This window comes from Octopus sinensis, linkage group LG3, assembly GCF_006345805.1.
Source record: "Octopus sinensis linkage group LG3, ASM634580v1, whole genome shotgun sequence".
Classification (NCBI taxonomy): domain Eukaryota; kingdom Metazoa; phylum Mollusca; class Cephalopoda; order Octopoda; family Octopodidae; genus Octopus; species Octopus sinensis.
In genome coordinates this window covers 142,291,849-142,310,187 of record NC_042999.1, presented here as the reverse complement: position 1 = coordinate 142,310,187, position 18,339 = coordinate 142,291,849, and the positions used below count along the sequence as shown (strand labels likewise).

Sequence of the window (18,339 nt, the reverse complement as noted above, 5' to 3'; positions counted from 1 at the left end):
GATTGCCCTCATCTAACTCTCCGAAAAAATTTTAATTAAAATTTTATTTACTTGTTACTTACCCCTCACTGTGAAGTAACCTACACTGCACTAAAAGAATGAATTATCAGTCTCAGTAATGTTTATATAAATGGTTATAAAATTCTTATGTATTTATGTATTTTTATGGACATGAATTTTATCCTTGTATGTATTAAAGTACTCTTCCTCTTTACCTTCGAAGGTAAATGGCCCACGGTATTATGTGCCTGCTGAAGACCCAACAGAAGATCTTTAAAACAGTGTATTCTGTAAGAACAGAAGCAGACTTAATTGCTGAAGTACTGGAAGTATTAGGAAAAATATTGAAGTTTTGTTATGCTATACTGTTATACTCTTCAAATAGCCAAATATTGAACAAACAAATGATAATGCTGCTACCAACAATGAGAAGTGATGGCCCCTATCACAGGATGTGCTTTTGTTGTTGATTTTTAACAACTATGTCCTTGTATTTTAGTTTTCAATTATGTAATATTGATTTGAGAGCTTAAATCCTGATTGTGAGATGTTATTGCATATCTTCAAGTTTATAAGTATTGTGATAAATCAAATTCTATATAACAACAACAGCTAGCAATAATAATAGTAATTTAGTTAAAATAATCTATATTTACTAAGCTATATATGGGATTCAAAGTACATTAAGGTTTAGTGTAAAAAGGAAGGCTGGTTCCAGGTTGAATTTTGTTAAGGTTTCAGAAGGGGCTTATAAAATGAATATAATCAAAAAAATTTATTGTTGATGTTGGTTTTAGGAAAAATAATTTTCCAAATACACCTGAGAAACATTTTAACCAGTTGTAAAATCTCTTTATGTAAAAGAACTATCAGGGATTTCAGTAAGTCTTTTCCTTGAAAGCTACAAAACAAACAAAAAGAAAGGAAATATTTATTAACTGGAGTATTTCTTTACTAAATAGTTAATATATTGATTTTCCCAATCCATTGATTATAAGTTGCTCTAGTCACTGGTGCTTCTCTTTCTTTTTCTACAGATTATCAGTATTAAAACTTCACGATGGCTTTATCGTGATTTGAAGTTTTGTGATTTAATATATTTCTCTCAAGCAAGAGAAGGAGGAAGGTCTATAAGTAGTATCTATGGTTTGCTTTCTAAGCCATCAGATATTTGCTAACTTGTATTTTGTGAAAACAGTCATGATTATATAATCAATACTACCAGCTCAAGCTTTATTTTTCTACATTTTATATCAATTACATTCTTGATATTTAAATCTTAAAAAGTAGGAAGTCTTATAGTTCATATCTCAGTGATAACTTTTCAGCATTTTAAATGACTTAAGAAGTTTATACCACTTGTCTATGGACCTTGTTATTTGACAAAAAGAAATTATACTGAGGTGGTGGGATTGAACTAGTTAACAGTTTCGTGTTATTCTCACAGGAAACATAGTTCATATGTGTGTATGTAAACTCTGGAGTATTCAAAAAATACATTTGTATGTAATTGGAGAACACAAGCATAGAGACAAAAACAAAACAAAAATTTAGCTGTCAAAAAATAGTTTAATAAAGTGTGTGTGTACGTATGTATATATATATTGGTGAATGACCCATGGCAGGGATAATTTCTTAGAGCCCATCCCTCTGTCTGGTTTTAATTCTTGATTGTATTTACTTCAGTAATTGCTTCCCTGATACTTTTAGAAAAAGTATGACTTTATTCCTCAACATCCATAAATCTTTTGTGGACACTATTATGAACAAATCTGCTCCAGTGCACCAACCAGTCCTGACAACATCCCTTCTATCAGCCTCAAATTGTATATTCCAATTGTACTTCACATTCTCTCTCAACATGTTTCATCTTCTTAAAGGGGTCCTTCTCACACTTTGTACAGTTATCGACCTGCTACTCTTGCTTCAAAGGTAATTGGAACAGCTGCAAACAATCATCTCCTTCATCACCTTAAAGTTATCTCTCTTCTCAAGGACAATTGGTATAGTTTCCTAAGAGCCAAATCTACTGGTAACTTATTGTCATATATCAATCACCATTACTGTCTCACCCTAGAGAATTTCAATAAAGCAATGCTGTTTCATTTGACATTACTAAAGCCTTTAACTATGACAGGTATGAGTATATTTTTGCTAAGTTGCCCACTTATATTTCTTAGTTTTCTATATTGCAAGTTCTCTGCCAGACCATTCTATACCCTGTGCTATTGCAACTCTCTCTCTCTCTAGCTTACTCTGTATCATCCCTGGTGTATCCTGTGGTTTAGTAATGTCTCTCTCAAACTCTTCCTTCTGTACATAGCAGCCTGCACCTGGATGTTTCTTGCAAAAACACACACACTCATAGATGTCACCTTTCACTCCTCCTTAGCTCTCTGCACACAAATGTCATAAAAGCCCTTTTATATTATATATCAGTAATATCTTTTAGTGCTGTTATTGATGTTTATTTTGTGTCCAACTCTGATAAATGAGATGATTCAACTAGTGTCAAGTCTGAATCCTTTTGCAATAGGAAGAAATATATCTAGCTGTAGAATGTTTTGGACTACATAGTTTTACAGCCAAAAAGCATTTTGTAATGGTGATCATTTCTAATATGAACTGAGAGGAATGGTGCCTAATTTTCAAAAAATCTGGAGTCTATACTATGACTTTTCTTAACAGCTCATCAGAATAACATGGGTGAAATTTTAACTTTTTTTTTAATTCTGTGAAGAAGCTTAATATCTTAACCACTTACCTATAGCTAACAGGTTAGATTAAACAACTATTGGTAGAAGTTCACAATACAAATGCTTAATTATTTGCTTGTTGCACTACTAATTCTAAACAATTATGTTGTTTAGCTCCAAATCAACCCTGATGAAGTAGATCTACGATCAAATGAGTTCCAGCTGTGTCTACTCACTGTTATCCAGTGTTTCTAGCTCTGCATTATTCAATGTGTTCTTCCAGTTTTAAAATAGTAGGGTGTAATATAAGAGAGATTTAGCTGTAGAAGTTAACTCATAAACTATTCATTTGATAATAAGGGACCCGAAAACAAGTGGCTAACTTTCATATTAAACAAGTAAAATAAGCAGTCCTTCTATAAAGGAGTCTTGAGCTAGAAAATATGCTAACCCTCTTCTCTATAATGTTGGACGTCTATTTGTAATACATACTTTTTTTAAAAATTTATATGTTTTTCATAACTCCTCTTTTGGAATTCCACTGTTGACAAGTTATTTGTTTTCCAAAAGCTGGATTTCATCTAATGTTATCACTATCAGCTCCCTACTGTTTTATACATTTGAAGGAAATCAATGCAAATATTTCTCATATCATTTGCTTTTGTCTCACCAAGCTCATAGTTGATAACAAGATAGTGATGAATCTAAACTTCTCAGTAAACATTGGGGTTTCTGTAAAAAAAAAAAATCTTATATCACTTTCCACATGTAGTGATGCAGTATTATTAGCAGTGAAATGCCTTTATTTACATTTATTTTTACTTGAAATGTTCAACTCACTTAAGGAATTTGACAATTTTACCAAGGGTTGTGTATGGATATGTATGCATGTGGTATGTGTGTGTGTAATACTGTTACTGCTATTGATTATGTAGCATTAACAAAAAGGTATGAAAAGATATCTAACACATCCTATATGGCAGTGTTATTCTTTAACAAAAAATGTTATGGAAATTATACAATTCCAAATGTAAATAAAATATTTTTGAAATGGGTTGTTGTCTCAATATTTCTTTTCATTTAAGATTTAATCTGTGCCAGCACAGAGATGTAATAGTGTTAAAGTCAACAATTGTTGGTCTGTTTGTAACTTGTTAGCCCACTGCTCCACTCCAGTCTATTGTAGTGGGTTTTACATAACTGCTCAACTTCCAAAATGTGTATTGCATTCAGTTACTGCTATATATATATATGACCAGCTTGTCGAGTTCCTTGAGGACATTACTCAGATTACTGACAGTGGCTCATGGGTGGATGTTGTCTACCTTGACTTTGCTAAGGCTTTCAACTCTGTGCCACACAAAAGGCTTATGGTGAAACTCTCTGCAATGGGTGTGGGGGATGACCTTTTTAACTGGTTGAAATCCTTCATCCTCAGCCGAAAGGAGGTAGTCACAGTTCTAGGACAGCACTCTACACCATATGAGATGTCATCGGGTGTACCACAGGGATCTGTCCTTGGTCCCCTCTTGTTTGTGGCATACATTAACGACATAGATGCCAATTTAAAGAATGCCACAGTATTGAAATATGCAGACAACATCAAGCTGTACCTTGAAATCAAGAGGACAGATCCTGATGTCTACAACTCTTTCCTGCAATCAGACCTAGACACAATGCAGCAATGGATCACAGACTGGCAACTGAAACTGGCTGTGGACAAGTGTACCACCATGCATTTTGGGAGAAAAAACCCTGCGTTCACATACTCCCTCCACAACACTGATATCAAGAAATCCTCTTGCGAGCGTGACCTAGGCATCACTGTCAGCAGTGATTTGCGTTGGTCAAAGCATATCTCTAAGATTGTCAGGAAGGCCGAGGGTGTCTTGGCATCACTCAGCAGGTCTTTTGTTAGCCGCTCTCCAGCCATCTATTTAAAACTGTATACAGCTATGGTACGACCACACTTGGAATTCGCATCATCAGTTTGGAACCCCTATCTTGCACAGAACATTGACCTGGAATCTGTCCAGAGACGTGCAACCAAACGCATACCCTCCATCAGACACCTACCATATTCTGAGCGCCTTGTTTCCCTGGGCATGGATTCACTGAAGCTCCGGCGTTTGGCGACGGACTTGGTAAACACCCACAAAGTTATCAACCACCTCACCAACAACAACACTGAACACCTTTTTGATCTCCATGTGTCTAACACACATGGACATGCCTACAAAGTCAGAAAACAATACAGCTCCCATGACTTTCGGAAACATTTTTTCACGCTCAGAGTTGCTGAAGCATGGAATAAACTGCCTGCGTCAGTTGTTGACTGCCATGACACTGCATCTTTTAAGGCCCTCATGCTTTCCGAAATCCGCCGAAACTACACCTGATTATATATACACTTTAGATGAGTTGTAGTGCACCTGAGCACTGTACACAATTATTATTATTATTATTATTATTATTATTGCAGCGTGGAAAGTGTTTATAAGCCATTTAAGAAACACACAAAAATTGTTAGATTCAACTTCAACATTTAAATTTAATTTGCCAAAATATTTTTGTCGCTTTGAGACCACGACCTGTTCACTGATAAAATACTGTGTCAGTGAACAGGTTGTGGTCTCAAAGCGATGAAAATATTTTGGCAAATTAAATTTAAATGTTGAAGTTGAATCTAACAATTTTTGTGTGTTTCTTAAATGGTTTATAAACACCTTCCATGCTGCAATTGTTTTCGTTCCAGCACATGATCTCGGATCAGATCACTTGCTATGCAAGTATATCTCCGTAATATATATATATATACACGTGTTAGCCTTAAAGTTCATTTACTGTGTACTATGTCACAGAGTTACTACATAGGACTTTTGTGAAAAATTTATGTACTCTACACTTTTTCATGAAAGGTGCTAGAAGTACTATTCCTTAAAAACAAAACAAGCACATGCAATATTTCACATACCTGTTTCTTGATTTTAGCAGACAAGAAACATTTGTTTTGGATGTATATTAAGCTATGAAAGAAATAACAGCTAATAAAAGGAAATTCAGAGCAGTGAATTGGTTTTTATGCTGGCTTGCTTTATTTCACTCTATTTATATCTCTGATGTCTTTGGAAAAGAGAGGACTATCACAGCTCCCTGTTTCCATTACTTTTTGTGTCTTTAGTACAAATCACTATCCTGAAATATTTTGCAAGGAAGTATTAAAATTTATAGGTTTTCAGTTGAACTTATAACAGTAACACTTGTGCTTGAGCAAATAAAGATTGGAGCCAGCTGCTCTGAAGAACACTGAGAAATAGTATATTTAATATCAATGTAAATTTGTATGTATGCTTTTACTTGTTTCAGTCGTTTGACTGCGACTGTGCTGGAGCACTGCCTTGAAGGCTTTTTAGTCAAACAAATCATCCCCAGGACTTATTCTTTGTAAGCTAGTACTTATTCTATTGGTTCTTTTTGCTGAGCCACTAAGTTATGGGGACATAAACACACCAACATTTAAGTGGTGGTGGGGGACAAAGATGCACACATATACACAGGGTGTGATGGGTAAATTGTTGCCATTTTAATAATTTCACGCATGCTCATTGTTTTTGATTTTATCGACAACACAGTAGGGTCAGTTGGGCACCGTGACACAATTCACTCTGCCAGAAATTTGGAAACAGCATGCTGTATTGCTTGGCATTCATGCTGGAAGCTCCAATACGAACATTTCAGAGTGTTTGGGTGTCAATCTGAAGACAGTGCAGAGGATTCGAAAGGAGTTTGATGAGTCTAATGGTGATTTCGAAGGTACGGCAGCGCAAATCTCATTCTGATAAGAAAAGAACTAAATTTGTTGGTGAGATCCAGGCCATGATTGATGATCTCTCCAAGTCAATTGGGGACATAGAAGTGTCTGAGTTTCTTATCCGGTAGGTAGTCATGAAGACATTCAGTATCCCTCATACAAGATGAGAGAGGACCAGTTTTTATCCGAAGCCATCAAGGACAAGAGGGAACACTACATTACAAAGTTTTTGAACAAACTCAAGCATCCCCTCCAACTGAACATGCTTTGGTTTTTCTCAGACGAGAAAAATTTCTGCCAGGATCAGATGGTGAACACACAGAAAAATCATTGGCTTACCATGTCTCCAAAACGTACTGAGAGTGATAAAAATCAAACATCATGGTGTTTGGAGTGATCGCTAGTGATGGCAACATTAGGCCTCCATTCATCTTCCCACACAGCATCAGACTCAACATGGAACCCTACATCAAGTGCCTGGAGGAGGTAGTGCTGCCCTAAGTCAAGAGGGTGGCTACTGGAAGACCCTACATCTAGCAACAGGGCTCTGCACCATGCCACACAAGCAGGAGAACACAGCCATGGCTGTCAAACAGTTTCTGTGACCACATCACCCCTAACATCTGGCTACCTAACTCCCTTTATTATGTGTAGGGCACAGTTAAGCGAGAGACCAACAAAACTCTGTAACACCAAAGATGAACTGAAGGCAAAGATTATGGCAGCATTTACCAACTTAAACAAGGAGACTGTCCAAAAGAGTTGTAGGAGATTCCGAAGTCGTCTGGAGGCTATCATTGAAACCAATGGTGATTCTATTAAATAAATTTACTTCTTGGTATTTCAAGATATTTCTATGTAATTTTGGTAAGCTTCTGTTAAAATGAAATGTCAGTGTTATTTTCATTTTTGCATAATTTAAACAACAATTTATTCACCACACCCACTCTCTCTCTCTCTCTATATATATATATATATATATATATATGACAGGCTTCTTTCAGTTTCTGTCTACCAAATCTACTCACTAGGCTTTTATCAGCCTTGGGCTATAGTAGAAGACACTTGCCCAAGATGCCACACAGCAGAACTGAACCTGGAACCATATAGTTTGGAAGCAAGCTTCGTACCACACAGCCATGCTTGTACCTCCACACAACGGTAGGCACAGCAGGTCAGTGGTACTCAAAGTAGTCACAGTATGTATGTATGTATATGAGCAAATCAAAAATAGAAACAAAAGTCAAAAGGCTGAACACAGCTTGAAAAAAATATATACATGCACACATTACAGTTCTTTCAAAAGTGCTCTAGACACATTGACTGGAGACAGCAATTGGTTGTGGTCTTAATTACACATTATTTGGCATTGGTCTCAAAGACCCCTCTTCCTCATTCACTGCTCACCAGAAAATGTTTATTGGAGATGATAGTACTACAATCATTCTTATTTATATATATATATATATATATATATTTATATATATATATATATACACACGTGTGTATGTATATATACATATATAATTGTGTATGCATGTTTGTATACATCTATTTGTCCATCTGTCTAGCTAACTATGCACATACGAGTGTGTGTATGAATATATACATATATATATATAAATATATATATATATGTGTGTGTGTAGATATATAGAAGAGAGAGAGACAGAGAATTCTCACAAGAAATATCTCAGTTCTTAGCAACAAGTTGATTTCAACATATTTTCGCAAGACTGATCTCCAAGTTCTTTAGGATAAAGGTAAGAAGTTTTTCATATCTTATGTAACTGGTATTTTAACACATATTCTAAGAAAAGAAATTTACAATTATTTTAATCTATTACTGATAAATATAGTATTGCATATAACTTTTGTTTTGGAATTTTCAGAAAACTTTTATGAATTTGTGCTCCACACATGAGAATACAAATGATTATGAAAAAAATTGTGTGATTTAAGGGCGATTTAGCTGTTATTTTTAGTACATCCCACGACCACCTGATACCTTCTTCATTTCTTTGTTACTAGCATATATTAATATTTTTCAATATTTTTCTCTCAATAAATACATTTAGTGGATTGCTCATGCATCCACTGATGGGATTTGAGCCTAAAATTCGGACTATCCATATTTTAAACTCCAATTAAAAAAAAGAAAAATACAACAAAGAGTAGAAATGAAGGTAGCAGGTGGTCATGGCTTTTATTTTTTGAAATTCATACGTTTATTGCAAAAAAAGAAAAAGGTTTTTTCATTTTTTTAAAACCCCATAAATACTAAAATTTCATACTTCTTTTAAATTTTTTTTAAAAATCAGAGTTTAAAATAGACATTCAGAACTTTTTTTACTTAAATTCCAGCAATGGACCACTTTTGAACAATATCAATATGTCATAGTGACAAAGAAATGAGGAAGGTATCAGGTGGTTGTGCGATGTGTTAAAAACAACGGCTAAATTGCCTAAATCACACACAAAAATTTTATTTGCATAATCTTTTGAATTCTCATGTGTAGAAGACAAATTCACAGAAATTTTCTGAAAATTCAAAAACATAGAAAAATTACAAGGGGTTATATGGGGTGCTTAAATCAAAATTTTACCCTCCGACTAAGAAGAAATGCTGACCGTATTCCATTGAATATCTGTCTTATGGTTGCATTCTATCACCATAGAATGCAGTGAAACCATTGTGTCTCATGTATGTCAAATGATAGCAAGAAGCCGGCTAAGCTTTAAATCCATTCAGAGACCGAGCTCAAAGACAAGTAAAACTATCCAGTAGAATGTTTTAGAAAACTGTGCAATGAATTCCGAGCAAGAAAAATAGTGAATCAGTTATTTAGTAATCAATTGCGTAAAAATAATAATGGTTGACTGACATCTTATGAAATTTCTAAAATTATAGCAAAGGTTGGGAAACCCCATAATATCGATAAACTGTAATTTTGCCTGTGGCATCTGTCATAGTTTCATCATTTATGAAACAAGGTGAATGAAATTACTTGTAAGATTCTTTTAAGTAACTCATCAGTGTCACGGTGCATTGATGAAATGGTTAAGATGTGGAATAGCAACTTGTAGCCAACTTACAAGTACGGAAATTTCCTCTTCAACCTGATGAATCTACCCTGAGAGATGGTAAAGCTATTTTATTAGCATATGATCGTTTTTTGGAGGGTAATGAATTCAAAGAGAAAGTGCTTTTTGCCAGACATCTTAAAACAAACACTAAAGGAAAAACAATTTTCAAAAATGTAAATTATTTTGAGGAACATAATATTCCCCTCAGAAATATAATAGCTTGCGCTAATGACTATGCTCCATCCATGATTGGCAGATACAGAGGTTTTGTTACCTATTTAATAAATTCTGTATTTTGTATACACTGTGTGATAACACCAGCAAAACAATTAAGTGCACATCTGCACAATGCCTTTAATATTGTAATATTTCATGAATTCTGTAATAGAAATGAAGAATTTGAACCCTTTGTAATTCACACAGAGATAAGATGGTTATCAAAATGTAATTGTCTGTATCAATTTTTCTTGCACTTTGGTACACTTTTGTCTTATTCCTGGCTAACAACAGTCTCAGCCAACAAATGGTTGCAGCTAAATGTGATATATTTATCAGATATGTTAGATAAAATTAATTTGATTAACAAACAGCTTCAAGGAGAAAACCCTGATTTTTTATCCTCCAAAGGAGCTATTACTACATTTCAAGGGTAAGTACAGCTCTAGAGAATAAATGTATGTTGTGTATTATTACAGTCTCCTAGTTTGGAATCAAGTAACAGTAATTTGCATGATGATGACCTTCTATACTGAAGATTTGAAAAACTTGCATAATGCTATGCAAGCTCAGTTTAATAACCTGCTGCAGTTAAATATACCACATTGGGTGAAATTTCTTATTAATGTTGCTGATGTAGTTATCTGTTTGCAGGAGAATCTCATTGAATTGCAGAGTGATAAAATATTTCAGGCAAGATTTAAATATGGAGAACATAATGTATGAAAAAGAAATGACACTGCTACTAAGTATCCACTATTCTGGTGGGGAAGCACAGTTGTACTTTACTGCATTTCCTTTATCTTACCTTGTTGAATCTAGTTTCAGCTATGTTACTAACTTACTGTCAAAAGCTCGTAATCGAATCGGCATAGAAAAAGGTGATCTTCGATTATCATTGACAACACTGGAGTAGAATATTTTAAAACTAACAGAGCAGAGCCAACTGCCAGACTTGCATTAAAGAAATTAACACTAAAGTACTATCTTATTTTAATAAATATATACTTGTATATTTATGACTAATTTTACTTGTGAACATTCATTTTTTATAGAATTTAGTTGTTAAGAAATTGGTTATAGGTCTACAGTATGCAAAATATTTCAATAATTTTTATACAAGTCCTAATAATATCTAATTAAAAAAATACAATATGATTTTTTTAAAAAATCAAATGGGTATGATGCTGGTGGGTCCACAGGAGGGAAATAGGAATCGAAGGGGTTCACAAGTAAAAATGGTTGAGAACCCCTGGTTTACATAGTTGTTGCTGAAGCTGAGAATTTGAAACATAATTGACAGGTGCTATTTTCAAGAAATTTTTCTTCAAATTTGACCCGATTGTAATTAAGGTAGCTAATAAAATATCTGGATAATTTTTGGTGAAGAAGCAATAAAGAATATTTTATTTTGAGTTTCTAGATTTAGTTGAGTTTCATTAAATTCATATTATGCACTATTTTTCCATAATCAGCTTTCATTTGACCAAGACATTTAGAATTTTGTTACGTTTCTGATCTTTCTGATGTTTATGTGTATGACTCTTTTTACAAATTTAGTTCTGGAGAAATGGAAAAGCATACTTACCTTGTCTTGTCTTACCCATTTTGCCCCGCTTAAATTTGTCTTTTATATGTTCAAAGAGAACAGTGATAAATTTCTGAAATAGTGTTGTGAATATGTTATAGATTTTACTCCATCTAGAGAAGGTCTTTTCTTTGCTGATATAGTTTTGACAAGGTAGTGAAAATTTGTAAACAAATATATTTTCTTCAAAGTCAAAAATGCAGTAAATATTACTCATTGGTTCCATCTACTTTTACTGGAAACTGGAAAAGCTTACTTTTGGAAATAGCTGTTTGAATTCCAGGTTCTTTGAAGTTGTTAGGTTTTACTGAAGCTTTGAATGATATATATAGTGCTAAGAAAGGATATTTTCAGGAATTTTCCCATTAATAAGCAACATCTTATCAGCACAGATTATAGAAGCTTATTTGTAAATTGGTATTGGGAAAAGCATCCAACCATAGAAACCATGCTACAACAGACAATTGGAGTCTGGCCAGCTCCTGTCAAACTGTCCAACTCATTCCAACATGGAAAACAGATGTTAAATGTTGATGATGATGAGTCCTGGAGGTGAAGGAAAAAAAACTAAAAAAATGCAATTGTTGTTACTCATAACAGAAGTTTCTGTTGAATGTTGAAATCTCTCTTTGAATCCAGATGCTGAATGACTGAAAATGTTTCTGAAAAGCTGGGCTAAACAGTAACTCTAGTGCCATCTAGAGTTCTCCAACAAACTAGTGTTCAAAGAAATGCTATACACCCTAAAGCAGAAATCAAGTTCCTCACAAAGAAGTAGTCAGATAACAAAGGAACTTAGCAAAAACAGCCTCCTGAGAGAGGTGTAAAAATATACAACAACCAACTAACCAGATGCGTCAACTTAATATGGCTCCATGCATCTTTTTCCAGCTGTTCAAGAATTCTATCAATATACAAAAATGAAAAAAAACGAGAGACAGACACCTATAGCAGTATTTCTCTTCACAGATCTGTGCTTATGTTGCCTTTGATTGATTTAATATTTACCTTGATGATACTGTTCACCTAGGTATCTAGTGTGGATTTAGGTCACTGACATGGGTAGGCAAATCAAAATATTAGTGTCAAGTGTCACTGAAACTAAAAACACAGAAGTCCACTTCCATTGATGTATTAGACAACTTACTGCTGTCTATTCACATACACACCTATACCTGCCACTTAGATATAGAACTGAATTTCCGTAATTTAATATTTTTTTCATAGTGACTAACCCATTGGTAAATACCATGGTTAATATTCTCCCTAATTGGCACAAGTGCTTGAGAATTTGTGTGTGTATGTGTCTCCAGAAGAGATCTGTTCTTGATTCTGTTTCCAGAATTTCCATTCGAATAATAGCTTCTAATCTACATGCCAAATAGAATGATAAGAGTCATCTGAGGTTACAATGAAATCATGGTAGCTACTGCTCATTCTAGTGGTGAGATGTTTGTAGATTTTTCCTGTTTCAAATGGTACTAAGCAAGAATATATTCTTACGTCTGTGCTCTTCAAGCTGTTCTGCAGGCTGCATTCAGTAACTTTGGCAGCAACAAGAATGATGTATCCAGTTCTGATTCTTTAATTCATAATAACATGGACAAAATCCAGCAAAATAATGATTACCTATTTATTTCTAACATCTACATTGGAAGTTTCTCATTACATTGATGAATGCAACTTTTCTGCTCAAAATCTTGTGGGCAGGGTATGATTTGAAGATTTAGCTGAAGGTAAGTAAATGGGAAGGAATTGAAATGAAGGATTGTGTGAAGGTGGAAGGCCAACTAAGTGAGAGAGTTTGAGGGTCAGAATTCTGGAGTGGGAGGTAAATGAAAGGGGAAAGAAGTTAAGTGGGGAAAATAAACAAGTAGTTCATCTTCTTAAGTGGGTTCCCTCCCTTTCCTTGAACTCCTTGCATTTCTTTTTTAATCTTTGTTGAGGTGCTGATTCTTTCTGCTTTCCCTCACCAGTTCTTACCGTTATCCCCTTTCATTCTCTCTGCATACCAGGTTTTAAATCTAAGACTAGTCCAGCATGACATTTACATCACTATGGTGGCACAATGCTCAAACCTCATCAATTCCCCTCATTTTGCGATGCTTATAAAACTAAAAATAGCATACATGGAAAAAGCAGAAAGAAAAGCTACCAACAGATATACTTGTGAGTAAGCACCTAACCAGGAAACCATTATTTATATGAAAGCTTTCTCCCTCACTTCGCCTCTCTCTCTTTATATCTCATGCTTTTTCCTTTTATATATATCTCTCTCACCTTTATAACAATTCACAGAGGAAATGTCCTCAGCTTTTACTAACCATAGTTATCAAGAACTGCTTTCTGCAACAGCAGAAGTTGCGAAGGTTATGAAGACTTCCTTTCTATCTTGAAGTATGTCAAATTCCATGCAATGAATGCGATAAGATGTAAAGTGAGAGGAAAGAGATGACTAAAAAACAGTGACAGTCTCCTAAATAAGAAATACTGCTTCATCCAAAGCAAAATGACTGTCTATCCTTGCCTTTATTAAAAAAAGCCATGAGAAGTTAGAGTTGCTAGAAAAATTAAACAGAAACACATTGCATTAGCAAGAAAGAAAACACAATCATAATAGTATTGTTCACACCAATAACCTATCAGTCTTTAAAAGAATAAGAGATCTCTTTCCTGAACTTGCAGGCTTCTTTTAGAAAGCAAATATTAACTTCTTCCAAATATTTTTGAGAACCCAAAGAAATTAACTTCTGGGTAGTTATCTGTTTACATCTCTCTTCCCAGTTTAATACTGGATTTGTTGAAAAGTGATTGAGAATGTATGTAGTTTAACAGTCTGGATGTAGTTTCACTGGTTAAATGAACTCCATTTAATTGATTTAGACCCCCTCGAGACGAGAATTTCTAATTCCCAATCACTGTCTCTGTCTGGTTGTTTATGCTTCATTTTAAAAAATCTGTATTATTTCAATTAGAGCATTTGAGATGGTATGTCTTGTAATAAAAAAGATATGTTTTTACTTCAGGAATTATTTAAAATCTGACATTTATAGAGACTAAATTTCTTACCTATATTTGATACAATCTTATAAAGTCTGAAACAATTTTTTTTTACTATTTCTGAATTTTCGGTGGCAAGTATAAGGTCTCAAAATGGTAAGTTCATAGAATGTTTCTCATACACTTGATTGTATATTCAAAGAAATTAGAATAAGATTGAATATGAAGCCTACATAGTAGTATACTGACACATTTTTTGTTAAAATATTTCACACATTGCAATTATACTTTTAAAGAATCTTGATGGTTTCAGGTAAATTTTTCAGTGGATTTCCAAGTAGATACTCATATTATTACAGAGATTTAAATAATTTTCATGTCTGGTAAAACTATCAGTCATGTTGATACTCTTAATAGACTAAAGTATGATTCATATCAATTTGATACAGTATTTTTTTATAAATGTGTAACATTCTGACAAAAGTATAAATGAATAAGTTTTAGCTGTTACTCTAAGACATGGCTAATAATTTTGACACATACTTTTATGTTTGCTCAAAGTATTGTACTCCTAAAAAAAAAAAAACTGGTCTAAACCAACTCCTTTAGAACACAACTATTTGCCATACATTTTTCCAAATTGCAGAGAATATTCTTACTTTTAAGGCTATTTATTCCCAAATCTTATTGTACAAAAGTTCTTTATATAATTCATTATCTACCATGGGTGAACAACAAAGATTGAAGAAAGCAGGGAGTTGTGTTTGGTGGCTTAATCTTGATGGAGATACTGAAGTGTTTGTCAGGTCTTGTATGCTAAAATCTAACTCAAAAGGCACTTTTTGTTTGATAAGTCACTTGAATCACAATCCCAGGAGGTTATACAATCTTTCTGGAGTTACATACAAAATAGTGAAAATGTGTTGATGACAGCAGGCCAGTGGTAATTAAGCTAGGTACTCTGTTTCTCATAAATATATTGATGAAATTTTTTGCCCCCCACACTTTATTAATGTAAAGACAAAATAGATTTTCTATCCATGCAATTGCTTTTTTTTTTTGCCATGATGTTGGATAATAATTAAAAAATTTTTCAGTCTTAATTTTACAATACTTCACATTTTTCTTTCAATCCTCAAAATGCACCCTCTAGGAGAAACACTGCACTAAGCAACAAGGATTTGTTACAAGAGAATATTTCTGGGCATTTCTGGTTGCAGGATTTTGAATCTATATTTAAAATGTTTCTATCATGTCCCAATTTAGTGAAAACAGACTAGTTGTTTTGTATATACATCAAGAACACATAATGTTGCATCTTTGCACATGACAAAATAAACATATCCTCATTTTTCAGATCTTGTATGGTCTTCTAGAAGGTATCAAATAGATGTGCTTGTGGACAGTTTCTGCTATGTCTGAACAATATACATATCTACGCAACAACAAAGAAACAGTGATGATATCTAGGCTGAAACTGGTTTTCTAATACTATTTTGGTTGTAATATAGAAAACCTAGAGGAATGGACACTACAAATTTGCAGTACAATGTTCACCGATTGGTTGAATGATAAATCATACCATTCACAATCATGATTTGGTACAAGCTTACAAATCACTATAATGACTTATTTTTGTATGACAAAATCAATTTGTTTCACAAAGAAAAATATATCTAAGACCAATGAGCCAAATTGTGAAGGTGTACCAACCCCTTTGTGGTTTTTGCTATTATTCAATATCTAATATCGCATTTTTTTGGCACCAATAGGGGTAGAAACTTTCTAAACTTTGCCCAGGCTATTCATATTCTAGTGGTGACACTGAGCATCCACCTCCATTACTAACTTGGTCACCTAGGTAGCGGAAACTATCAACTACTTCTAGTTTCTTCCCCTGGAGTGTGATGGAATCTGTTTTCTGAGTATCTGTGGTGTCTATTGTCCGTGAGCATCTGCCACACATGAAAGCTATCTTCTTGGTTAATTTTCCTTTGATGTTGCTGCACCTCTTATGCGTCCATAGCTTACACTGGGTACATCTTATGTCACTAAGTTGGCATATTTACTCTACAAATGATAGGTCCTAAGACTGGTCAGTAAAAGCATGTGGGTTGAATGGTTAAATTGTTTTGAATTCTCAATTATACAGTTTGATTCCTACACCAGGTGGCACAATGGATACATGGACAGACATTTCCCATTGTCACAATCCACTTAGCTAAAAATGAGAGATGTCAGTTACAGTGTGATAACTTCACAAGCCTGAAATTTTGCAAATGCATACTGATGAACTTCAAGCTTTACATAAATGAGTTTTTTTTTTAAATTGAGGTATTTATACTATAATACTTGTAGCGTACACTCAAGTGAAATTCCTCTATTATATATATATATACGAGCGTAATAGATAACAGCTAGCCTTTGGCCACATTTTGGACCCCATTGTGTCCACTATGATTGGTTGGTATTGGCGCAATTTGTCTCTTACTCTATTGCACCAATACGAAATGTATAACCAATTGAAGCCCCAAAATAGGGTCACGTGTGACAGCCTGTTCTCAACTCAGTTTTGAGCCTATAACTTCTTATAAAAACCCAGCTTCTCATCTTGATGCCTTTTGGTTCCACACCTAGTAAGGTCTAGCCACTGACCACACAGGACACAGCCAGTTCCAGCAACACAACAGCAGCCACGTGGAGAATCACCAACTTTGTCCAACAGTATTCAATAACCTCCATCTCCACCAATGTCCTAACATCAACATTTCTCTACATACACAACTCATCCTGGTTACAACACTGCACTGTTCACGAATTACTTCACCATAGATCAACAGCAAATATACAACCTGCGAGAACTGTACCAAGTGACCCAGGCAGCAGCATCACAGTCAACTTCACATGCCGTATCTGACTGCATCATCGTTGCAACTTCTTGATACAGTATTTCAACTATCAAGTACAATTGACAACAAACTGGTATTTATCATTTTTGTGTCTGAACTTACTCCTTACTTCGATGGCTATAGACTTTCACTGTCTCTTCATCATCATCCTTATATGTTTTTAACACGCATACAGCTATGCCTACGTGCACATGTATACATCTTATTCTTATGACAGCTTGTCTTATTCTGTATATATGACACACAATCACACATGTTAACATATCAATAAATCTTCTCAAACATTCTACCCGTTTGTGTTTCTTTTCTCCTCTGGCACATATATGCATTATTCTATTTATATTTATTATATCGACCATGTGATGTACTAAGGAGCAATTCTCTCCTTGTTTCGCACAGATGTTACAAATTGGCGACCCATTCCAGCTCCTTGAAACTACAAAAATATTTATAATGGGAGAAGGAATTACTATACAGGTATCATAAACCTTCCATTCCAATATATACTTATAACAAGTGAATAAAAGGCACATACACTGCAAAAGAAATAATGAACTATTTGGTCACATCTGGATCTCATGTACACTATCATTTAACGTCTGCTTTCCATGCTGGGCTGGCATTGGTTGGACAGTTTGATTGAGGACTAGCAAATGCTTCAATATTTTTATGCAAGTCTCCAGCAATGAAATTATCTCCCTTGTACAGAGTTTTTGAGAAAAAGAAAAAAAAGCGAAGTTGATTTGGTTGATTTAAGTGACTAGAAGTGAAACATTGTCAAATTTTGCAACTGGACAACTTTAGAATTTAAGTTAAATTTTTTGGTGTATTTTGAAACTAACTACAGAACAGATAGTAGCAGTTAAATATCTCAAAAGACTGGAGTTGTTGAGATTTTTAAGCAAAAAAAGTGGATAAAATCCAATCCCAAGTCAAATGTGTAGTTTCTTTATCTTAGATGGTCTCATTCCATGTGAGCAACTAACTTTAAAAAAATTCCTCTTAGGCAATTTGGTACTTTTTCAATTCAGA

At 34.3% G+C, this 18,339-nt stretch overlaps 1 protein-coding gene across 1 annotated transcript in view; it reads left to right on the top strand.

Annotated features, from left to right (window-relative positions):
• The window catches only part of LOC115209246 (protein GDAP2 homolog), a 40,081-nt gene extending 36,330 nt beyond the window's left edge, over window positions 1–3,751 (top strand). The window contains exon 12 of the mRNA XM_029777532.2: window positions 224–3,751. Within this exon, the coding sequence (XP_029633392.1) occupies window positions 224–277 (54 nt within the window). The 3' untranslated portion in view covers window positions 278–3,751. The remainder of the gene's footprint in view (window positions 1–223) is intronic.
• The last annotated feature ends 14,588 nt before the right edge of the window (window positions 3,752–18,339 follow it).